This window comes from Struthio camelus, chromosome 4 (genome assembly GCF_040807025.1).
Source record: "Struthio camelus isolate bStrCam1 chromosome 4, bStrCam1.hap1, whole genome shotgun sequence".
Classification (NCBI taxonomy): Eukaryota; Metazoa; Chordata; class Aves; order Struthioniformes; family Struthionidae; genus Struthio; species Struthio camelus.
The window spans coordinates 10,858,191-10,879,803 of NC_090945.1; the positions used below are offsets into that span (position 1 = coordinate 10,858,191).

Consider the following 21,613-nt stretch of genomic DNA (forward strand, 5'->3'; position numbering starts at 1 on the left):
ATGTTCTGCTTGGAATTATCATAGGGGGGAGATCCTATTATGCCATGGTACTGGTTGCGGAAGATTCTTAAGATGGAGTTGGCTAAAACTTTCTCTGATTCTCCATGTGTTCATGCGTTATGTATACTGGGACATTTATTGTAGGGAATTCTCTTACATCCCATAGATATCTGGTGTAAGTCTGTGAAGATATGAATATATACAATCAAAAGAATTGTTAAAAATAGATTTGGTTTACTGTGGTAACCTCCTGTGTGGGATATGTCTGGAAACAGTGAAGAGAATCTTAATTTTTGTGTCTCCAAAGACGCTTCAGCTCTTTTCTAGGAGGGTGATCCTTTAGTGCTCTTTTTGTGTAGCACAATTGACTCCTGGTCTGAGAGTAAGGCTCCAAAGTGATACTGCAGTGGGAGTAACGGTACAAGCCAAAGAGAAGTGGGTCTGCCACTTCATACCCTACTCTGACCCCCTTCTGATCAGAGAAGAATAGATTATGCTCTTGCTATGGTCCGGTGAAAAAGAGACCAAGAAGGGTGAACATCTCTTAGAGTTTATTTCTCTTGCTTAGCTGAAAGCTGGTATATTAAAGTCATTGGGAGATGAATGTATTTCTCCATAGTTACCGTGCCATTCCAAAAATATTGTTTTGTTTTCTTTCTGTGGCACTGAGTTGAAATACCATGTTCATTGGTAGACGTCTACATTTCTGCTTGAATAAAGCAGCATAGTTCCATTGAAGTTCAAAGGTGTTCTGGCTGAGGGATAGGTGATTAACTTTCCTGGGAGCGAAAGAAGAAAGAACACGTTTCATTCAGAAGAAAAATCAAATGAACGATGTCCTCAGACATACTTGCAGTAGAATTTTCCTGGCCATGAAAAGGGTGGCAGTGTTAATTTTATCAGTCACAGTCTTTCATGCAAATCAGTACAGAGCATATCTCCCTGAGTTCAGTTGGTTGCATTTCAGTTGCACAGTCAAATTGTGCAGACTTTGTGCGTTAAATTCTGTTGGATGGCACTGTGGCTTTAGCTTGTTCTGCTGAAGATTCTTCAATTTGTATCCATTAATTCAGCTTGCGTTCCCTTTCTCATGCTGTTGTACGCTTTTGCTGATGTGCTGTGACGTTCTGCTCCTGAGGAGGTTTTTGAAGAGACCCTTCAGAGAGCTTTACAAAGTGTTTTGTATGAGAGGAACATAGAAAATAGATGTCAGTTTTTACTTTGAGCTATTATTCTTAATGTTGGTGAAATGAGCATATCAATTTAAACAAATTCTCTGATGTTGGCTGATATTAACATCATCTCATACAATGGCAACACCTGGTGAGATTTTTTTCACAAGAAAGCATGGTTTAAGCTATTGCTGGAAGAATTTTTCACTTTGCAAAGTTCTTAAATGCTGAAATATCGTAAGTAAACTCACAGCACGTGTCAAGTTTCTCTGATTTGTTTGTATGTTGCAGTATTTTCCTCCAACTAGGAGTTGTGTTCATGCTGTAGAAGTCTCAGGACTTTCTAGTGAATGATTGCTCTGAAATGATAAAAATGAAATTGCGCATGTTTGGTTAGCCATTAATCGGCCTCTGATTTACAGCTGGAAGGTACATTCTGATTTTTCTTTCTGATAAATTTATGGCTAGATTCTTCAGAAAGATTTGGAAATCTCCAAATTGTATCTGGTATCTGGATGACCAGCAGGGGCATTTTAAAGTACTGAGAGACTCGCAGTGGAACAGCAAAGATTTAGCATCTCTGTGGACCTGGGCTCTAGTCCTAGTGGAAGATTTGGAGTGCAGGTGCTTGTCTGAATTGGGCGGATGTGTAATGTTAAAATTTTTCCAGCAGTACATCTTCAGAGACAGTTTGCTTGGATATGGGGTGAGATGGGGGCATGTCTTGTGATGCTCTCACTAATGACACAAGTAATTTGACCTGATGTGGAGGAAACTGCCATGAGGATTAAAGAGAACAGCTGTCAAGCTGTACGTTATAAGGCAGTTGAAAAATGAGCTAACAGTTAATTGTCTTTAAAAAATAAAGAACTCCTATTCCATGTTTGCTTTGATTCTTAAAGCTTCTTATGTCTTACTAATACCTTCCGTATAAGAGGGGAAAAAAGCAGAAAACATAAAAATAAACCCAGCAGTAGTGCGTGAATGGGCCTGAGACAGGATAAAGACCCATTTTTAAAATGACATAGTTACCTGAGATACAATGTTTGAGCAAAAATTATTGTTGGTATTGGGTTTCTTTTCCTTGAAAGCATAAGCATACCCCTTGCTGGTACACAAAAATCTAAGACCCGATTTGAATTCCGTAGATCGCAAACGGTACATAATAAAACATGCCACCTGCTAGCAAAGAGATCAGAGACCCAGTCTCTTAAGTACTGACTGCCTGTATCTCTGACTCGGATCGTTTTCCTCTTTCTCCTTAAATAATTTCTAGCCTTTCCATGACTACGGTAGTTGAACAGGCAAAATCTATTCACAATGTTGCCTTAGAGGGTTTGTTTAAAAAAATTCAACCTGATTTAGGTACTGCCCAACTTCTTTTTGTGAACCCTGATAGCAGTACTCGCTTAACTTGGGCTTAAGCTGCAATACGTAGTGGCGCTTTCACACTCAATTGAGAGTTTGCTCTCAGCGTTTTCAGTTGGATCAGTACAGCTCTCGGCTATAGAGCAGGTCTGTTCGTGAGCATGATGGGATAAGCATCTGTGATTCTATTAGAGCCATTCCAAAAGTTGGAGCGTATCATCTGTTTGTAAATGCTGTAGCTGCAGAGCAGTAACTGATATTTGTGCAGCTCTAGCTTGTTGCGCAGAACAGTTTCTGTGGTGGCTGATGCAAACTCTTTTTAATGTACACTTCTGGCTAATGGGCAGTAACGTTTTTTAACTCACTTCCCAGATAAGCAGCACTCTCTGCTGCTCCCCTATCAAGGGCTCCCTTTTGGTCACTGGCTCATCTTCCTTTTCTGACATTGGCTCTATCTCATTCTCACACCTTGACTTGTCAGATAGGTTTATAAAACTCTTTACTTCTCCTGTTGTCTCAGGCTGTCTTTGCTTGGAAGTCAGCAGTAGACAAACGTCAGTGCAAGGAAGAAATCAGGTTTGGAATTTGTTACCGTCAGGACATTGCAGTTGTTCCTTAACGGAGTTCAAACTTAGCCCTCTACTCCGTTAACTTGAAATCCTGTCACCACTGAAATGAAGAATATTCTCTCCCCAAGGGAGGTACCAGGGAGAGATTTTCTTCAGGAAAGCTTTGGAAAGTGTCCTGCACGTTCTTCCCCTCTCTTCTCACTGATGACTTCAAATCACTAGGTATTTTGCTGGGCATAGCCTTCCCTTGTTTGTGCCACACAGTGTATCTGTGCTTTGTTCCTGAAGATCTGAAGGGTTAGGAGGGTAGTTAGGTTTCCACACAAATAGCTTAATATAATAATATTTTATATTGCTGGACACAGAGTGATTGCTGTTTTCAGAAAAATAAGATTTAAAAAAAAAAGAAATTGCTGTGGAACCAACACTGTCCTCACGGAAATCTCTTTTCTTTTTGCCCTTTTCCTGCACCTGAATAACAGCTAGAGTGTGTGCAGGGAAGGGCAGTTTCTGGAGTTGGGGTTTTTTTCACTCTCTAAAATTTGGAATATTCCAGCAGTCTTCAAGCAGAATAATCATAAAATACCTTTTCTGAAGTAGAAATCACGTAAGCTAATATATGAATGATGAATTTAGATGTGGAGGATAAGCTATGGCATGGAAGACGCCTTGCAGCTGTCCTCCTGATTACTGTGTTTGACGTTAGAGCAATTACATTAAACAATTTTGTTCCCTTTTACTAGAACTGTACTGCCAACCCACGCTGAGAACAATGGGTTTCTTTAATGGTATAAAAATAGCTGAGACTGTATGGAATCCGGTAGGGATACGGGACAGAGCATCCGAGTAAAAGGACAGGTAGCAAAACAAGCAGTTGAAACGGAAATAGAAGAATTAGTACCCGTCTGGAAGGAAGTCCAGTTCAGTTCATTCAGATTTCTTTGTCAGCATGTATTGCTGATACTTACTCACTAATATTAATGTGAACTGTATATTTTCACAGTGCTTTACAGAAAACAAAAGGTTATCCCTCGTCACAAGATCTTCTGTCCTTAGGCAAGCACAAAGAACAGCGACAGCAAAAGAAGGAGGGTATAACAGAGGTTGCAGAGCATCAACACAATGTAAAATGAAAGGTTGTAGATGAAGCCTGGGTGAAGTTTGTGAGCGATGTAAGACATCTCAGCGAAAAGGAAAACTCACCAGGATGGGCAAGACTTGGTGATAGAAAGAGAGTCAGCTGGGGAGGGAAGCAGAAAGGAAGAACACTCAAAGGCAGGAGTGAAAGCAGGAGACAGAGGGGAGGGACATCAAGTCTTTGTTGATTTGTCTTGGGGAGTTCTGCTTTTTTTCCCCTGGATTCATGGGGTCGTATTTCTCCATCCAATCAAAATACGGTTGATACCCATTCATAAACTGAAAACACATTTTGTAGTTCTGTGACCGATAATTCATCAGGAGCCGCAAGGAGGAATAGAGTTTCTAGTTCAAAAAATTTTTTTCTAGAATTGCATCCTGAAATTTCTGGTGCATTCTGGTCTAACAGGGCATTCCTAAAACCGAAGTAATTGATTATTGTGTTCATGTTGAAGGGTATTTCAGCTTGGTATACAGCAGGTAAAACAGCTTGCATCCTTCCAAATCACCAGTTTCAGCTTCTACTGTCTTTCCTGTGTCAGAGGCATACCTCTGTATGAGAGAGTGTAGATACAGAATCACCTCAGTTGGGCCTGGTAATGCTGAAAGAGTTAAGAGCCACTCACATTGGTCAAATTAGCGTCAGAGTAGGGGCGGGCTGTGGATCAGCCCTTTGGCTAGGAGGGTGCAGGTGATAGATGGGAGCGTTGGCTTCGTTCCCTTGCAGAAGAGTACAAACCACTGTTTCAGCACCTTGGATCATCTGCTTCTGTCTGCTTAGTATAGTCTTGCAGAAATCACAGGGTTAACGCTAGGAAACTAAAATAGGAGTGGTTTATTAGGGTTGAGCTTTTACATTGATTTTTTTTTTCTTTTCCCTTCCCATGCTCGTCACCACTGTAGATGATTACTTGCTGACCATACCTTTTTTTGTGCTTGGTTGTGTTTTTTTGAATCAGTGAGAAATGCAGCAAGAAAGGTTACAAAGTAATGTTTCTGTCTTTCTCCAAACTGGCAGCTTGTGTTCTGTTTGTCACACAAGCCAGCAAGTCTTTTAAATTACAGCTGTGAGGAGAATATGGAAGATAGTAGCTATTATCTCTTTCAGGTTGTAGATCCAAAAATAGCAGAATTGCCGTGTGAATGCCAGTTGGAAAGTACTAGATACTCAACTGCTGCCAAGTGCCCAGACTGCCTCAGTGTCCATATTTCTGTATTCTTGTAAATTGCTGTGGAATAAAGAAACTGGACTTTTTCTGGCTTGGATGCTTTGAAACCTGAGAGAACCTGAAAGCTGTCCAAAGTTTACATACCCTGTTGAGAGTTCTGAACACCTAACGTGGGATCTGTCGGGCAGATTCAGTGTCTCGTTCTCCAAACGTCAGGCGGATGTCTACTCAAAATGTTTAATTACAAATCACACAATAGCCTCCTCCGACCTTGTATTTTCTGCCATTGATTATTGATAGGCAACTCAAGTTGTGGATACGTTTTAAAAATCCTTATCTTGCTCTGGGTTGGGGAAAACCTTGAGCTTGCAAAGAGTGACTAGTGTAGCAGAGTTTGGAAACTGTGAGGTTGACATGAGGAGCATGTCACACAAAGGTAAGGGAAAGCAGTTTGGCCTAGAGCTCTTCTAAAGCAGAATTTTCCCTGTTCCCGTTAGCCTCCCCCCCGCCCAAAAAAAAAAAAAAAATCGAGCAAATGCAGATTGCTAAGTTGGCAGTTTAAAAAGTTTTTGTCAGCTAGCAGGCTATCTACTGAATTAGTGACAAGATAAACGCAGAAACAAAAAGAACAGTTTTAACAGTTCTGTTCAGAAAATGATTCTAGAACTGAGTCACTTTCAGTGGGTAACTACAGACCCTTTAGCACGGTGTATATATAGATGAGAAGTATATGAACATACTTAAAACTCACCATACTCGTTAATATTTTTCTCACCAGGCAAACTGAAATGGTGCTTATTCTGGAGACTTCTCAGGCAGCGTGTGGATAGTGTACCTGTTTCCACATTGCCTTTCCTGCCTTACCCTACACAGTTTATGTGAGTGAGTATGGCTAGAGAAAAAGAGTGTAGCTGTTTTATCAACATACAAAACTGATCTGTGAATTCCAGAGAAGTTCTTTATAGGCCATCACCTGCTGATATGGCGCAAAAAAAAAAAAAAACTAAATCGAGGTTCAAGCTCTAGATGAGAGAACCGCAGGGATATGTTAGTATAACGTTAGCCAAAAGGGCATGAGGTTGTGCATCTGAGTTAGATCAGCTCAATCCGGCGATTTAGGTCTGTGCAAGGTGTGGAACTTCTGTATAAATATGCACATGGGTTCTGATGACGCCTGGCTTACAAAGATTAGTCACCTTAAAGAGCTACTGGGGTATTAGGTGAAGAACGATACGGTAACGTTATAAAGTCCATATTTTAAAGTGTGTAATTGTTTTAAAAAATAGTAAAACAAGAGTCCTGTGAGTCAGCAGCATTGTGGGATCAGCACAACAGAAGAATTCATCAGCGAGTAGTAGAGTGTATTTTTTTTCCAGGCCCTCTTTTTCTGTAATAGGCTTTCTTAAGCAGCACAGTGAATTATGTTATTACTTTATAGCATTTCTCTGTGGTATAATTGGGGAAATTATAATATAACGCATCTGAATCTGCCTGTGACAGATGTTAAGTAAACTGTTGTTATAAATGTGTTTTCTAAAAATAAGTATTCTAGCCTTTTTCTTCTGTCCATCTTCTCTTATCTTGTCTTGTATGGTTGCTTATGTATGGTTGCTCAGCCATTTTCCTTCAGCCCAGCCATCTGGAAGTTTGAAGGCTAGGAGGTGTCTCAGCATGACTGAACTGTAAAATACATTTCACGGTGAAGTTTTCAAATACGGTTGCGATAAGAAATACAAAATTCGTTGTGCTTCCCAGTTTACTTGTAGCGGGAAGGGCTGCATGACTTTGGCATTTCAAGCAGTGGGGTTGAGCAAGCGGAACAAAGCGCCATGAACAGAATGAGTAATATGGATTCAGAATTGCACTACAGATGCCACAGATATGAAAATGATGATAATATAGCCCTTTGTGGGTGACTATAAAGGGACTGGATGCTTTGTTGGCTCGGATTTCTTTGTGTTTGCTTTTTTAAGAATAAGCCTGAGTGCATTTGGATCTCTGAACAAAACAGTTTTGTGAGTTCATGGTTATCTAGACAGAAGCTAATTTCTTCAGCTATGGCCATGTTTATCTGTTTGAGTTACATACTCCCATTTCAATAAGTGGAATTATGATTAGTCATATGAGCAGGGTGGGGTTTTTTGGTCATTTCCCTACTTTTTCAGACAGAAACTTAAATCTTTAAATCACTTTTTCTTCTTTCGTGTGTGGTGTATGTATGATTCTGGAAAAAGTAGCTCAGTTAAAACATACTCCAGTTGAACTGGGGCCTTTGGAGGGCTGATTTTGGAAGGCAGGAAATAGAGTGGGTCTGTTGTTAAGTGAAGTGAGGAAACTTAATTTTTAAAAGTGATACAATAATAATTTCTGTGATACAATAATAAAATGAGACATGAGGTGCAGATATTTTTAAGATAAGTTGTTCTAAGGATGCTCTTTTCTGTTCTAAAAATACTTAATATCTAAATGTAACCTCTGTAATATGAATTGGAGGATGAAGTTTCCCATTTTCAGAGAACTTTATTTCAGTATCAAAACCTGAAGTCTTAAAAGCCAAGTTTGAGAGCAAACGTTTTCCAGTGTAGTACATAAAATGCAGAGTATTGTGCAAGTGGAACAGGAAGACGTGTCTTTTTCGTAATTAACTTGATTTTGTCTGCCATAGGTTTATTGTCTATATAAAAGCATATGCACACGTCAAAGTGTGTGAGAATTATTAGTTCTCTAACAGGTTTCTTTTAAAAACATGCCTTTCCTAATTAAATAATGAAATGTAAAACAGAGCCACACGTATTTTGAACTTTACTCTTAAAATCATCCAGTCTTCATTGTACGTCTTTGAAGTGTCAGTGCTGTTGGGTTCACAATAAGATCTGGACAGCAGTGCCTCAGCTCCCATTCGAACACTAGGCCAGTAATCTCAAATGATTCAAGCAGTTCTGTCTGCTCTCACATTGCTTCATTCCTGACATGGGATAAGAGTTCACACATGGAATATTTGGCAGTTGGAGTTACCTCTCCTCTACTGCAGCAATCCCCATGAGGCAGGAGAGTGACCTGCCCTAATTTAAAATGCAAGTTCCCTTAAGTGCTTGGAGGTTGATTTATGTATTCCGTGAAACAGCCATCACGACAGTGAAAAAGAAAGTGACTCCTGTTGCTGTTGGGGAGGCATCTTGATTGTGTTTCCTAATACAACTATTAAAAGTCGATAGCAAGAACTTTTGAGCCGGTGCAGACTCCAGTAGCTGGAAGCTGACGCTGTAACAGGAGAAGCGTGGTGGTCGTGTTATGAAACTGCATTGGTCCCCTTAAGAGTCAGGTTTGAACCATGTCTGAGAGGCTGCTGAATTCCTCTGTATTTTGAGAAGAAATAGACCATGAATGTGGAGTAGCTTTTTGAAAATAGTAAATGGGGCAATGATTGTGGCTGTATCATATAAATATAGCAAAAGATGATCACAGCTTGACCTCTTCTGTTTGAAATGGTGAGATACCATGTGATAAGCAGTGCTACTTCCTGTTCCAGAAGGGCTGATGGAGAAAGAGCGAGGAGGTTTTGACCGCTGGTTTATATAGCTATGCAAGAAATCCTTTTGTGACTACAGACCTGAAACTTTTTGTTAGGATCACGTTGGTATGAAACGCGGTATATGGAAATACTCTAGTTGATGAGTCTGAGTGGTGGTATTTAGGGGGGGACTGTTCATACTTGTTCATATATGGAATTCTTTTTGTCGTCTTGTTAACTGTTTAAATGGAAAACATTTACTGTTTTAAAAGAAACTTTCTAGAGAGAAGTTTTCAATATAAAAGCAATGATTTTTTCCTATTTGAAATTAATTATCAGAGAGAGAAACAGGCACTGACTGCGTATGCATCAGTGCCTACCTTTGGGAACTCAAAAGTTACACGTCAATCAGAAAAATAGAAGCTAGAAATGAAAAGGCTTGATTACATTCTAAAAGTAGAACTGACAAGTGAGGTCAGTTTAACCAAAAAACCAAAAACCTCCATGATAAACTTAAAAATTGACTTAAAGTGAAAAAAATGTTCCAGTTTCTTTTCTGAGGAAGAATTCTTGCCTAAAGTGGGACCTGAAGTATCTGTCTGAATCTACCTGAAGTAGAGCAAAGATAAGAGTACTTGAAAATTGTTATGGTTAAAGGTTCATAAACCACTTTTGCGACAATGCTGTGTGATGTAGGAAAACAAAATTGGCCTCATCGCATACCCAAATATGACTTCTTCAGTAAATGCAGTGGTGCTGGTTCTCTGAAAACAAGAGACAGGGGATTTCAAGTCAGAGAAATTACTGTAAAAGGGTTTTATGTATGCATCCATCTGATGATATTTTTGCATGGGGGGGTTGTGAGTATATGTATTTACATAGGTATGTGTATATATAGAATATGTTCTGCCTGGTATATCAGTGGTCACTGTTAAGTATCTGGTAGCGTTAGCATTCTTGTTAAACATTCATTTTTCAAGGTTAACAATTCTCTTCACTGACGGAGATCTCGGCACTATATAGCTATGTTATTTAAAGCATGCAGTTCAGCGCTTTATTTGGGAAGATTGCTTTCAGCTTTTTTTTTTTTTCCTCTCAATGTGCTAGGATGAAGGAAATCGGGTGAAATGCTAGTATCAGTGGCAAAACTCCCTTGCTTAGAAGGATCAAGTAATGCAGCTATAAATAGCAGTGATTCCTAATTGAGTTTCAGCTGGAGTTTTTGAGGAAAAAGGCAAAGATGACAAAAGTTTTGTCATTTTATAAAGGTGTTGCATTAAGAATTGCTTTTCGGAAAGATATAAAGCTATATTTGTCCTGGTATATATCTTTAGTGATATTAAGAGGAACATTAAGCGTCCCCTGGATTTTTCCACCCTTCAGTATAGAAGGGTGAGGAGATACGTGAGAGGGACTTTCTTAACCTAGAAAGCTATTTGCTGAGATTGCCAAGAATCTCAATTTCATAGCCTCTTCTCCTGGGCTGGTAACTAGGAGCTTGCTTCCGTTCCTCCTTCTGGTTTCCATTCCATGAGCTGATTTCTAACAATGCTACTTTAATGAAGTAGTGGCTTAAGAAAACGTAATCATCTTGAAAAGTATGATTATGAGTATGAAAAGTATGAGTAGGTATGCCCAATCCAAAGAATCTTGACTCTAACAACTATCAAAAGTTGCCGCTTTCTTACCCTGTGAACCCATCCTTAAGAGTCAATTTTAATAACCGTTTCCTGTAGTTTCTGCAGTCTGTTCTAGGATAGACTTGTACTGGAAATGATAAATGTTAAGTTTTATTGTTGATTAAAAGTTACTCAGGTAGGAGAAGAATAATTTCAAGTATTTATTTGGTAACGGTCTATTCAAATAGCATCGCGGACGTTGAACTAGAATGCTTCTCTTTGCCTTTGAAAACACATAGAAACAATTAGAGTCTGATCTTTCAAGTGTATGATAACAGAACATTGCTAATCATCTCAATCTGAACTTGCACACAACATCAGTGGTAAATGATGATCTGGGTTCATGTAAATCTGTTTGACTAAATTGAGTTTGACTAAGTTTCCTTTTCGGCTGAAGTTTGCAAAGAGTCTTGTTAAATAGCTCTAGTTATGTAAACGTCTTGGTAGTCACACATTTATATTCACATCTGGCTAAAACAAGTTGCCTGTGTGCTAAGTTGATTTATTTCAAGTTATTTAGAGTTAAAAAAAGACAATTTTAACTCTAACACATTCACCTTAACAAAGTAGTCGTAAACAGAATTTATGGGGGAATAGCTTATTTGCTGCATTTTCTGTCAGTACAGCTGCCAGAGATTTGATAGTAAACTAGGAGGATTTTTTTTTTTCCAGCTCCTACTGCAGTAAAAGCATAATTTTATTACGAACCTGTGAGGGTGAATTGCAGTTTTTGTTATAAAAATACAGCAATTATATAGTTTTGAAAATAAATTCATAATTCAGCAAGTATTTTTATAATACGGTTCCCGGAGGAAGGAGCACAGGCTTTTAGATGCAAGTCCCATTTCTTGTTGGAGATCTTGAAATTGACTTTCACACTCAGGCTTTTCATAGCGGTTCTCAGACACTCATTACTCTCTCTCTCTCTCTCTCTTACTCCTGCTCCCTTGAGTCATCTCTTCATACATGCTCTCTTCTGCCAGTGATTGAAGTTTGTCTTAAGAAGGCTGATATATCGTCAATACTAACTTTGATGTTCCAGGGTAAGGATTTTGTGTAGCAAGCACCAGAGGGAGGACTTAGATGTGCTATTTGTGATTTTATTGTAGTAAAATGCATAGTTGGCTCTCTGTAAACAAAAGTTTCTCTCTGGTGAATAGAGAGAGCATCAGAACTATTAATTCACTCAGTGCAATGAATTCACGTATTGACTTCTTCAAGTAGTTGGACACCTTCCATTTGATAGAGGGCGATGATAGGACTACAGTGAAGATCCTTGTATCTCAAAGTAAATATCCCTGTACAAAGGACCATTTTAGCTGAGTTTTTTTCCTGCAGAGCCGTTATGGTATATGAAGGAGTAGGAATGGACCATCAAAGTCAAGGCTTTGTTTTTGTGATTTTTAGACTGATGCTTTTGTAGCTCTTGCTTTGACAGAGAATAATCAGAAAAGCAGAGAAGCAGAAAACGGAACCTGAAGAAAATGGTTACCTAGCCAAATTTTCAGTATTACTGTTTTCTAACTCCTAGTCAACGATTTTATGATGTAATTAATGAGATGAAAATACGAGAATACGAAAGATGACTTAAATGATTCAAAGTACTTTTATATAGCTCAGATGAGTCTGACGTAGGCTTTGCTTTTTAAAAGGAAGTTGTGGATGATCAAGTATAATAGATGGTTATCGCAGAAATTTATATAGTGAAGTAAACTTGCAATGTGTGTGCACGAACAATAGACACAAAACATTTAGCTATCGAAAGATGCTGTTTTTAATCCCTCTGGCTTTGCTTTTTTTTTTTTTTTGTACTAACTATATGGAATGAGGTGTATTTTAGTCTCTGCCTTTAGGATGCTTTGTCCTGACTGACCTAAAAGAGAATGAAACATACAATTCTGTGAGTTGCTACAGGAGATTTTCTTTCTGCTAGGCAGTAAATAGGCTAGGATTCACAAGTCCTGTTCTTGCCAACGTAAATGTTGTGTTCAGTATAGGTTTAGTTGGGTGAAATTCTCTGACCAGTGTAAGATAAAGTCGTTTCATATATGCTTTAACTAGTGAGTGCAGTAACTAGTGAGTGCAGTATCTATGTATATGTATGTGCCTAGCATTATTTTAGTTGGATCATGTAAGTTCTACATCTTATTTATAGGCAGAGAAGAAAGTGTAGTTACAGTTATCACACAGTCACTAAGTTTGGAAGGGACCTCTGGAGACCATCTAGTCCAACTCCCGTGCTCAAAGCAGGCTCAGCTAGAGCAGGTGGCCCAGGACTGCATCAAATCCGGTTTTGCCCGTCTCCAAGGATGGAGAGACCACAGCCTCTCTGGGCAACCTGTTCCAGCGTTTGAACAACCTTAACAGCAGAAAATCTCTTTCTTACCTTTAAATAGAATTTCTCGTATTTCAGTTTTTGTTCTGCTCTTGTCCTGGCAGCGGACCCCGCTGAGAAGTTGTTTGCCTCCGTCGTCTTTACTCCCCCTCCAGCCCTCCACCCCCCCCCCCCATTCCATGATAAGCTCCACATGCTGATAAGCTCCAGCCTGAGCCTTCTCTCCTCCAGGCTGAACAGGCCCAGCTCTCGCAGCTTCTCCTCAGATCGGAGGTGCTCCAGACCCTTCATCATCTTCGTGCCCCTTCGCCGGACTTGCTCCAGGAGCTCCACGTCTCTCTTGTACCGGGGAGCCCAGAACTGGGCCCAGCACTCCAGGTGTGGCCTCAGCAGGGCTGAGCAGAGGGGCAGGATCACCTCCCTCCACCTGCTGGCAATGCCCTTCCTAATCCAGCCGGGCATACCACTAGCCGCCTTTGCCACAAGGGCACGCTGCTGGCTCATGCCCAGCTTGCTGTCCACCAGGACCCCCAGGTCCTTTTCTGCCAAGCTGCTTCCCAGCCAGTCAGCCCCCAGCCTTTACTGGTGCATGGATTGCAGCATGCAGACTCAGAGCTAGCACAGTGGGCACGTGGGGTCCCACGTGCTTATTACTGAAAGGGAAGCTGCAGGATCCCAATCTACATAGGTAGCAAGTACAGTTCACTCCTGAAGGTGTGTGGCACCTAATCACTACTGAGGGACTTGAGTTGGTACATGGATTGTTCCTCCCCAGAGGCAGGACTTTGGCAGTTCACTTTGGACGTCGTGAGAAGTAAGGCAAGATTACGGGTTTACAATTCGGCTTCCCCAGTGAGTTTAAATTAGCAGATGACCGAAGTAGTGGATGCTGAAAACAATTTGCTTTTCCCACAATAATTTGAAAAATATGAAAATAAATAAATTCTGTCTACAGATCAGCTGAGAAATTCTCGAAAATACATGGGAAAAACATTCAGGTCAGGGAGGTGAGTCACTGATAATGTCGACAACATTGTTGTCAGCGTTGAAGACGCGATCAATATTGACAGTGTTGATAATCTGAGGACTTCTTTGTTCAGTATTCATTTTAACATTTTTATTATAAATTAGCATTTTGACCTGAAATAGTATCATATGAAAGTACTAAAAGGGAACTTCCTGATATGTGATATCAGAATATCTGATATGGCGGTCATCAGAATGATTTTTTTTCTCTGAGCTTTTTCTCAGGGGAACTCCCTCCATCCCCTTCCCCCCTTACCCACTGCCAAATTTCAGAAGTGGAATAAAGCATTATTCACAACATTAAATATCATCTCTAGTACTCAGTTATTCTTATTTGTGGGCTGTATTTGGTGTGTTAACTGGTAAAGGAATTACAGTATAGTCAGAAACTACACGGGGAATAAAAATATTTCAATACGTACGTTGCTAACACTTCAATTTCTTATTTGGAGTCCTTGTAGATTTTTTGTTGGCTCTGCGGCTAAGCTTCTCATGCTTGCTTTCTGCTGTGTACTTGGTCAGTAAGACTCTGTAAGTGAATGTCAGTGAATGTCTACAATAAGCAGGGATTAATAGAAAAAAGTACAGAAATTTGAAGATGTACACTGGCATTGGAAAGAAATCATCATTGTTAGAAGAGCAGGTGGGAAGCAAAGCAGAGATGGTTTAGGGGCTGGCTACCAGGACCATTTTGAAACTTCTGCCTCTCTTTGTGAGTTTAAGAGAAAAGGAAATCAGTGATGTTTGCGTCACTTAACATTTAGCTTATCTTAGGAGCTTTGCAACTCTAAATCATTGCATGTTTTGCAATATATAGTAACTTTCTCTGAAATAGCATGAAATAGCAATTTTCTCTGAAAAGCCATGAACCAAACTTTCAATACAGTTCCTCTTTAAAAAAAAAAAAAAAAAAACTGAAAAGAAAAAGAAAAAGTTATTTTTGCCATTTTCTTACTTTCTGAAGAGCTTAGTAAAAGAGACGGTGGGACTGTTGAGTTTAAAAAGAGAATATTGATGGGGCAGTGTGAATAGCATTAGATTCCTAACATTAAAGGAAATCACATGCATCTCTGTTCTCCTCGTGTGTCCGTTCTGTGCTCTGTCACAGCAGTTGCATTTCAGGAGATGAGTGCTCAAGTTAGCAGTCCATGGTTCTGATGACGAGGTGTTGACAGGTGCCCGCTGGGTTCAGTTGATTCATCTCTTGGGATATACACTGTTGTTCATCCTGGAGTAACAAAATCTGTGCATCAGGCCTTTCTTGGTACTAGGGAGAATCAGGAAGACAGTCACTAAGATTGTTATTTGTGGAACGTTTTTGAGAAGTACTGTCCTTTATATAATGTAGAAGTCAGAATTAGCCTCATCAGATTTGAACTACCAGAATAAAAGTGGTTCCAAGTCCACAGAAGGTAGCAATTATCAAAACGGCTGAGGACTGTGCAACATATTTAAAAGTTAAAGGAGACTTTTAAGAGCCCACTTGGCAAAGAAGAGCCTGTGTTTCTGTTTTGGTATCTTTGTCGTTTCATTTCCTTTTTTCTTTGTATTCAACATTTTTATCTAAAGCATATTTAATCAGTTTTTCATTGCAGAAAGAGAATAATAAAGAAATGGTTCTGTTTTCAGGAGCAGTGTGGTTGGTATCTGATGATGCAGTCTAGGAGCATGTTGAATAACTTCATTCCGTTAGAATTATCACAAGGAAAAGACAAAAAGTGTTCTAGGTACAAGTAGGGGAATTGTTTATTGAGACACTTAGCAAAGGTGTCCTTAATCTGGACAGAAAAATCAAAAAGCCTCTCCACTGCATGCAGTACTCGGAGAAGGAGTTGCTTTATGAAGCAGCTGTCTTTCTATTCTGTCATAGCATCCAATTTTTATTGTATTTTTATTTGAAGCTGTTTAACTTTGGTTTTTTTTGTAACCACCCGTGAAACCGGACGTCAGAAGTAGCGGTGCACGCTCTCTTCAGCTGGTATGTGTTTCCTGTTGGTGTCGTCTTTTCTTCTACTACACGCTCTCTCCTTCTTGTCCCAGTATTTTTTTTCAGGGAAAAAGAAATGTGAATAGTAAAGTTCAGGCTCGGGATTTTGCCTTTCAAATGGAAGAATATCATCTAAAGTGTATAACCCTTATCTAAAACGTATAACCCTTGTGTTTGTAATTACTGCAGTGCTGCCTATGATGCCATCCTTGACAGAAATGTGGCCATTAAGAAGCTCAGCAGACCGTTTCAGAACCAAACTCATGCCAAGCGAGCTTACAGAGAGCTGGTCCTCATGAAATGTGTGAATCATAAAAACGTAAGTTTTCTGTCGGGAACCATAGTAGTGGTATGTATTTTGTTAGGAGGAAAACTTCTATGTTGGATGCCTCTTTTTTAAAAAAAAAAAAAAAAAAAATCAAAAGTAAAATCTTCTCAGAGGCTACATTCTTTCTGATAATATGTGCATGCATAGGAGAATGAGGCTCTTTAATGTACCTCTGTAAAGGCTATGCCAAATGTGGATATAGCTATGCAGGATTGGGAGGAGGGAAGGGGAGAGAGCAGAATAGGTTCTTTTTTACTCCTTTTCCAGAAGTACATAAGTAATTGCTGGTATTTTTGCTCCATCCTCCTATCACTGGGATTTGTGACTCAAAGCAGTGTCTCTTGACTCAGAATACCCATGCACAAGCGTCATTCCTTGTTGTGAATTTCATCTGAAACCTAGTATGATACAGATGTATTTGATGAACCATCACTGTGAAGGTTGTCTTAAAACTACTGAAGGAAATTAGGAACCAAAAGCACTTTTTCCATTCTCATGTATCTGTATGTCGACTAATGCTCTGTAGCCAGAAACTCTGAAGCTACAACACATTTTTCTGTTCCTTTTAATCCCAGAGGCTTGTTGAAGTGAACAGCCATAGCAGGTTTTTAGTCGTTCCTGCTTCCTACACCCACTGCCTACTGCATAAACATTTAGTCTCTGTGGCAAATGAAAATGCTCCTACACTGTAGCAAATAGCCAGGCTATATGTTAATAGTACCCATCTATTATTAGTTATATTGGTTATTATATTAGTATTATTATATTAGTTGTTATTAGTTATAACTCTCTGCCTGCCAGTACATGCGCTCACCTGTTGTAGTGGGATATATGTAGGGCTGCTCCATTGCATCAGTCAAGGGACTTGATGAGGATTTTATTTTCCTCCAATTTCTCTGTTTCAACTGCTCCCCTGGTGCCATACTTGCGTGCCCCTCCTTTTTCATAAGGAGTGAATTTTTCACCGTTTGTTACATGTTTAATCTTGCCTCAGATCCTGAAATGACTATTAGTCTGCATGCGAAGCTTAAACGAGCTTCAAAAGCGTGGTGTAAGGTGAAGTCTGACGCTGTTTCTCAGTTCACAAGTTCACATCAAAAGAAAAAGGAAAGGCACTAAAATGACCAAAAGCTGGTCTTGTCACCTATAGTGTCCCCTGCCTTGCTCTTCTGGGTATTGACTCATCCTTACATTTTCACTGTGTTGGTCAGGGCATTACCTGCCTCTTTCCTATTGCTTTGAATGGAAACTACCCTGAGTCGCACCAGTGCACGGGGCTTTGAAAATGCAAGGATGAGTAAGTGGTCATCCATGCAGACAAGAGAAAGATGCATCCTCACTTTGCGCTCTGAGTGCCCTGGTAAGGCCATAAGACTGCAGAGGCAGTATTCATTTTAAAAATACAATATAAAAAAATGCTACATAAGAGCTGATAACAGTGTGGCATCTGTTGGGTGAGAGTTTGAATTCGTCTGTTCTGAAAAGTGCCAGGGAAGGAGAACATGGGAGACATGTGCAGAGGCAAGAATTCAGCTACAGTACGTGGAGTAGACAGAAAGAATATTGAACCGTTCCTGTTAAAAACCTGGAAACGTGGTGGAGGCAGGGAGGTAGCGGTTCACCTGTTGCCTTCGTGGTTGGTATGCTGATATCTTCCAGTTTTGTCGTCCTCACAAAAGGAAAGCGCAGGGAATTCAGATCCCTGAAGTGCCTTTTTTCTCTGTGCTGTTTCCCAGATTCTTATCAGCGTCTTTCAGTAGCCCGGCCCATTTAAAACACAAACAACAGCAACAAAAAAAGTGTTTACAGTGTGCGGGGTGTCTTTGCCCAGAAAGTGTCTACCCTTGGAAAGTTCTTCTACTACAAAGCAGTACCTCTCTCACAGTGGGATTTGAGGGAGGTTGTGCATACGTATCCTCAAACAAATTGAGGGACTGTCAAGGAGAATGGGAAGTCTTATTTTTAGTAGAATGGTCTTTGATTATTTTTCTCCACATATGTGCATCCTTTATGTAGAAGAAATTCTGAGCCATAGCACAAGGACTGTTGTGTTAGTCTGAGCTGAGGTTGGTTTTTGAACGTGTAACTACAAAATTCAGAGGACGGACCCACCGTTAGTGTTTTGGCTTGTCACTGATCACCACTAATCTGTCTCTCAGAAATTATTTCTAGCGCACCTTGAAGAAATGTTAAGGATGTGACATACTCTATTTTGAACGTTGCCAGCTTTGTACCGATACATGAAACAAGTTTTGTTACTATACATTGAGCAGTGAAAAAGAGTTTAACAAGCACTTCGCAATGGGTTCAACTGCTTATCTTTATCATTTTTCTACCTCCTTTTGTCTTACTCTGCTTTTCAGATTATCAGTTTATTAAATGTCTTCACACCACAGAAATCTCTGGAGGAGTTCCAGGATGTGTAAGTAACACAGGCAGTATTTAACTAAAACTTTAGAGACATGAGTAGTACCATGAACAGAGTAATACAGTGAAATACAAAAGATATGAGCCCCTCTGAAAATGACCCTGTGTAGGTTATGCTGTTGATAGCTAGATATTCTGCATTCCCATTTTTAAAGCACTTCTGACATTTATCAGGTGTTAGGTACTGGGTTACCTGTGTACTGTAAGACTGTGCAAAACCTGCTGGTGGCTCTTCTTGAGAGGGTTAGAGTATTTGTATTTGCCTTCAAATGCAGAGGAAGGAGTATGAGCAGTCAAAGGGGCCCGTATTCTGTTCTTTTGTGTTATTAGTTTGCTTGGGAAATGATTGTTATGCAACTCCCTGAGGTGTGTGAGGTTTTGAAATGCAGGAATTCACTTTGAAATAATTTCCTGTAAAAGGAACTGATGTGACACTTTTCCTCCCTTTCGTATTTACTTTCTAATAACCTTTGGCTGCGTAAAATGATCCGCCTGGGGTACTAGGGCTGGGTGTAGAGGATGACTAACATCTCCACTGAATGCTGTCCTATTTATTGCACAAGCACTACACATGTAATATGAATGTGCCCCGAGTGAAATTTTGCAGGGTCAGTGTTTCATGTAGCTGTGCTCCTTTTATCTTTTAGCCTTTACCATTTGCTTCTGTACTCTAATATGAGTGCTGATAAAAGACAGATAGCAATGATTGGAGTTATGCGAGTGCCGTTTTGGTACGTGGATCTTCTGCATAGTATTGTCATTGCAGACTTGTGCAGAGTAGAGAAGGTTACTGTAGTGTTAGAAGGTAAGTCGTGCAGCTCACACAGAAATAGAAAGCTAGTTTTCCCCCCAAGTTTGAGAGAGCTTGAATGAAGTGTTACAGTTAAGATTCAGCGGTGCTTATTAGATGCCTGTTAGATGTTTAACAAGAAACAAGCTGACGCGTTAACCATGTTGATTTTCCTCTAACGGGGATTGGGTTGAAGTCCTGCTAAGGTTATCAGTCAAGCTTATTTATCAAAAGCACAAGACCAATTAGTTGTAATGAGAAATGTGTGGAAGTCAAGCAGTCTTACGAGGATTTTGGAGACATTTCCTGTGGGGATGATTTTTTGGCCTCTCGGCTGTCTCTGCTCCTGTGTGACTCCTAAACGTACTGTGGTAGGCATTCCTCATGATGATCAGAGGCTGTGAGCAATCTTGTAATGTGATGCTTGTGGCTTTTCGGGGTTTTGTAAGCAGGTTTCACTGTCATGCTGACTGTTTGCCCATGTAGAGTATGGTCTCTGTAGTGGGGAATGTACTGAGTAAGGTGCAACAATACACTCATTTTGCTGGGACATTAATAGAAGAGGGACTGTTCAGTTAGAAGGTACAACGCGAGACAAACCCCATGATGATGCAGTTGTGAGTGGGTTCTACCCAAAGCCAGTCTCCAGCTGTTACCTTCACTAACCAGAAATCAAGTTTTGAAGCAAGAAAATTTTGCCTCTGGTACTTCTAGAAGACAATGCTGTGGTCTCTGTGCAGTACAGGCAGTAACCCCATGACTTTACTTTTTCATTCAGTTACCTAGTAATGGAGTTAATGGATGCCAATCTGTGCCAAGTCATTCAGATGGAGCTAGACCATGAACGAATGTCTTACCTACTGTACCAAATGCTCTGTGGCATCAAGCATCTTCACTCTGCAGGAATTATTCACAGGGTAAGGGGCTGTGCTTGGAAACTTACGGCACCAGATCACATCATCATGAAGACTTTAGAAACCAGTTGAGTTTCATGTGTACTGTGGATCCAAACCCTGTCTCCCAGTAGAAAGGCCGCGAATGTACTAGTCATAGCCCACCTCCTTAGCAGAGCAGCTTCATGGTTGTGTTAGGAATGAGATTGTTTGGCAGCTTAATAATCAGACAAAAAGGTGACGCCCTTTTAAGAAACAAATTAGCACTGGAAATCACCAGAGTGATCATGATGTCTGAAACGGGGGTCGATAGGTGTTTTTCCTCCCGAAACTGCAGCTGGCTACATCAGCCATGCATATATTCATGAGTTTATGTTGTTGCACGGTTCAAGTATTGCTTGATAAATGTCCACAGAGAGCAGTGAGGGCATATGCAATTGGATTTTGCCATCTTTTACGTTTGCTACAATCAACTAAAAGACTGCTAAGCCTATGCTAAATACTTCCTGCTTTTCCACCTGTGAGTGTTGTGTCTGCTAAGGATGTGATGCCCAGCTGTGAGTGCCAGAGGTAGTGGTATGTGTGATTGTTGATAGCAGAGTGAATGAATTCTATGAGTGTGAGCAGGAGGGAATCCTCAACAGATTAAAAACATCCATGAGCCAACTTCTTTATTGAGATGCCCTTTTACTGATTTGGATTTTCCTGCTGGAAAAAAAAGCAAAACCGAAAATGTTACCCTTCCCTTTCAAAAAGAAGAGAAGAAGGGTTGATGACATGGGTTACGAGCTGGATGTTGCTTTACGATGTACAAAGATCTCCTATCTCAGGATGACCTATGTATAGAGAGGGGTGATAGATTTGTCTTCAAGATAGTGTTCAAGGAAAGGATGAGTTGAATTATTAGTTTAAATGAAACATTAAAATATCTCCACATGTGCAGTTGGAGTGCCTCTAATTAGTATTGCAGGGTAAACAAAGTAATACCCGGAATAATACTCAACCTAGTTCCCTGAGTTACTAGATGCAGTTAATTTAATATCAGTAGTCTGCCACCATCCAGGTAAAGCCCCAAAATATACCAGTATAGAATGTCTTCCAGAAAGGGTTGCTAGAGAAACAGTAGCAAAATTGAGTGCCGTATGCTTAAAAGTGACTTCTGACAGTAGCTATCAGTGTCAGAGGAGTAAAAGGATATTTGAAGAGTGACCTAAAATACTGA

General features: G+C 40.0%; 1 protein-coding gene across 7 annotated transcripts in view; it reads left to right on the forward strand.

Moving 5' to 3' along the window:
• Window positions 1-21,613, forward strand: part of MAPK10 (mitogen-activated protein kinase 10) — a 187,861-nt gene that overhangs the window by 111,582 nt on the left and 54,666 nt on the right. For all 7 annotated transcript variants that reach the window (XM_068941439.1, XM_068941435.1, XM_068941432.1 and 4 more), the window contains exons 5-7: window positions 16,143-16,272; window positions 18,645-18,703; window positions 20,277-20,415. In XM_068941439.1, the coding sequence (XP_068797540.1) occupies window positions 16,143-16,272; window positions 18,645-18,703; window positions 20,277-20,415 (328 nt within the window). The remainder of the gene's footprint in view (window positions 1-16,142; window positions 16,273-18,644; window positions 18,704-20,276; window positions 20,416-21,613) is intronic.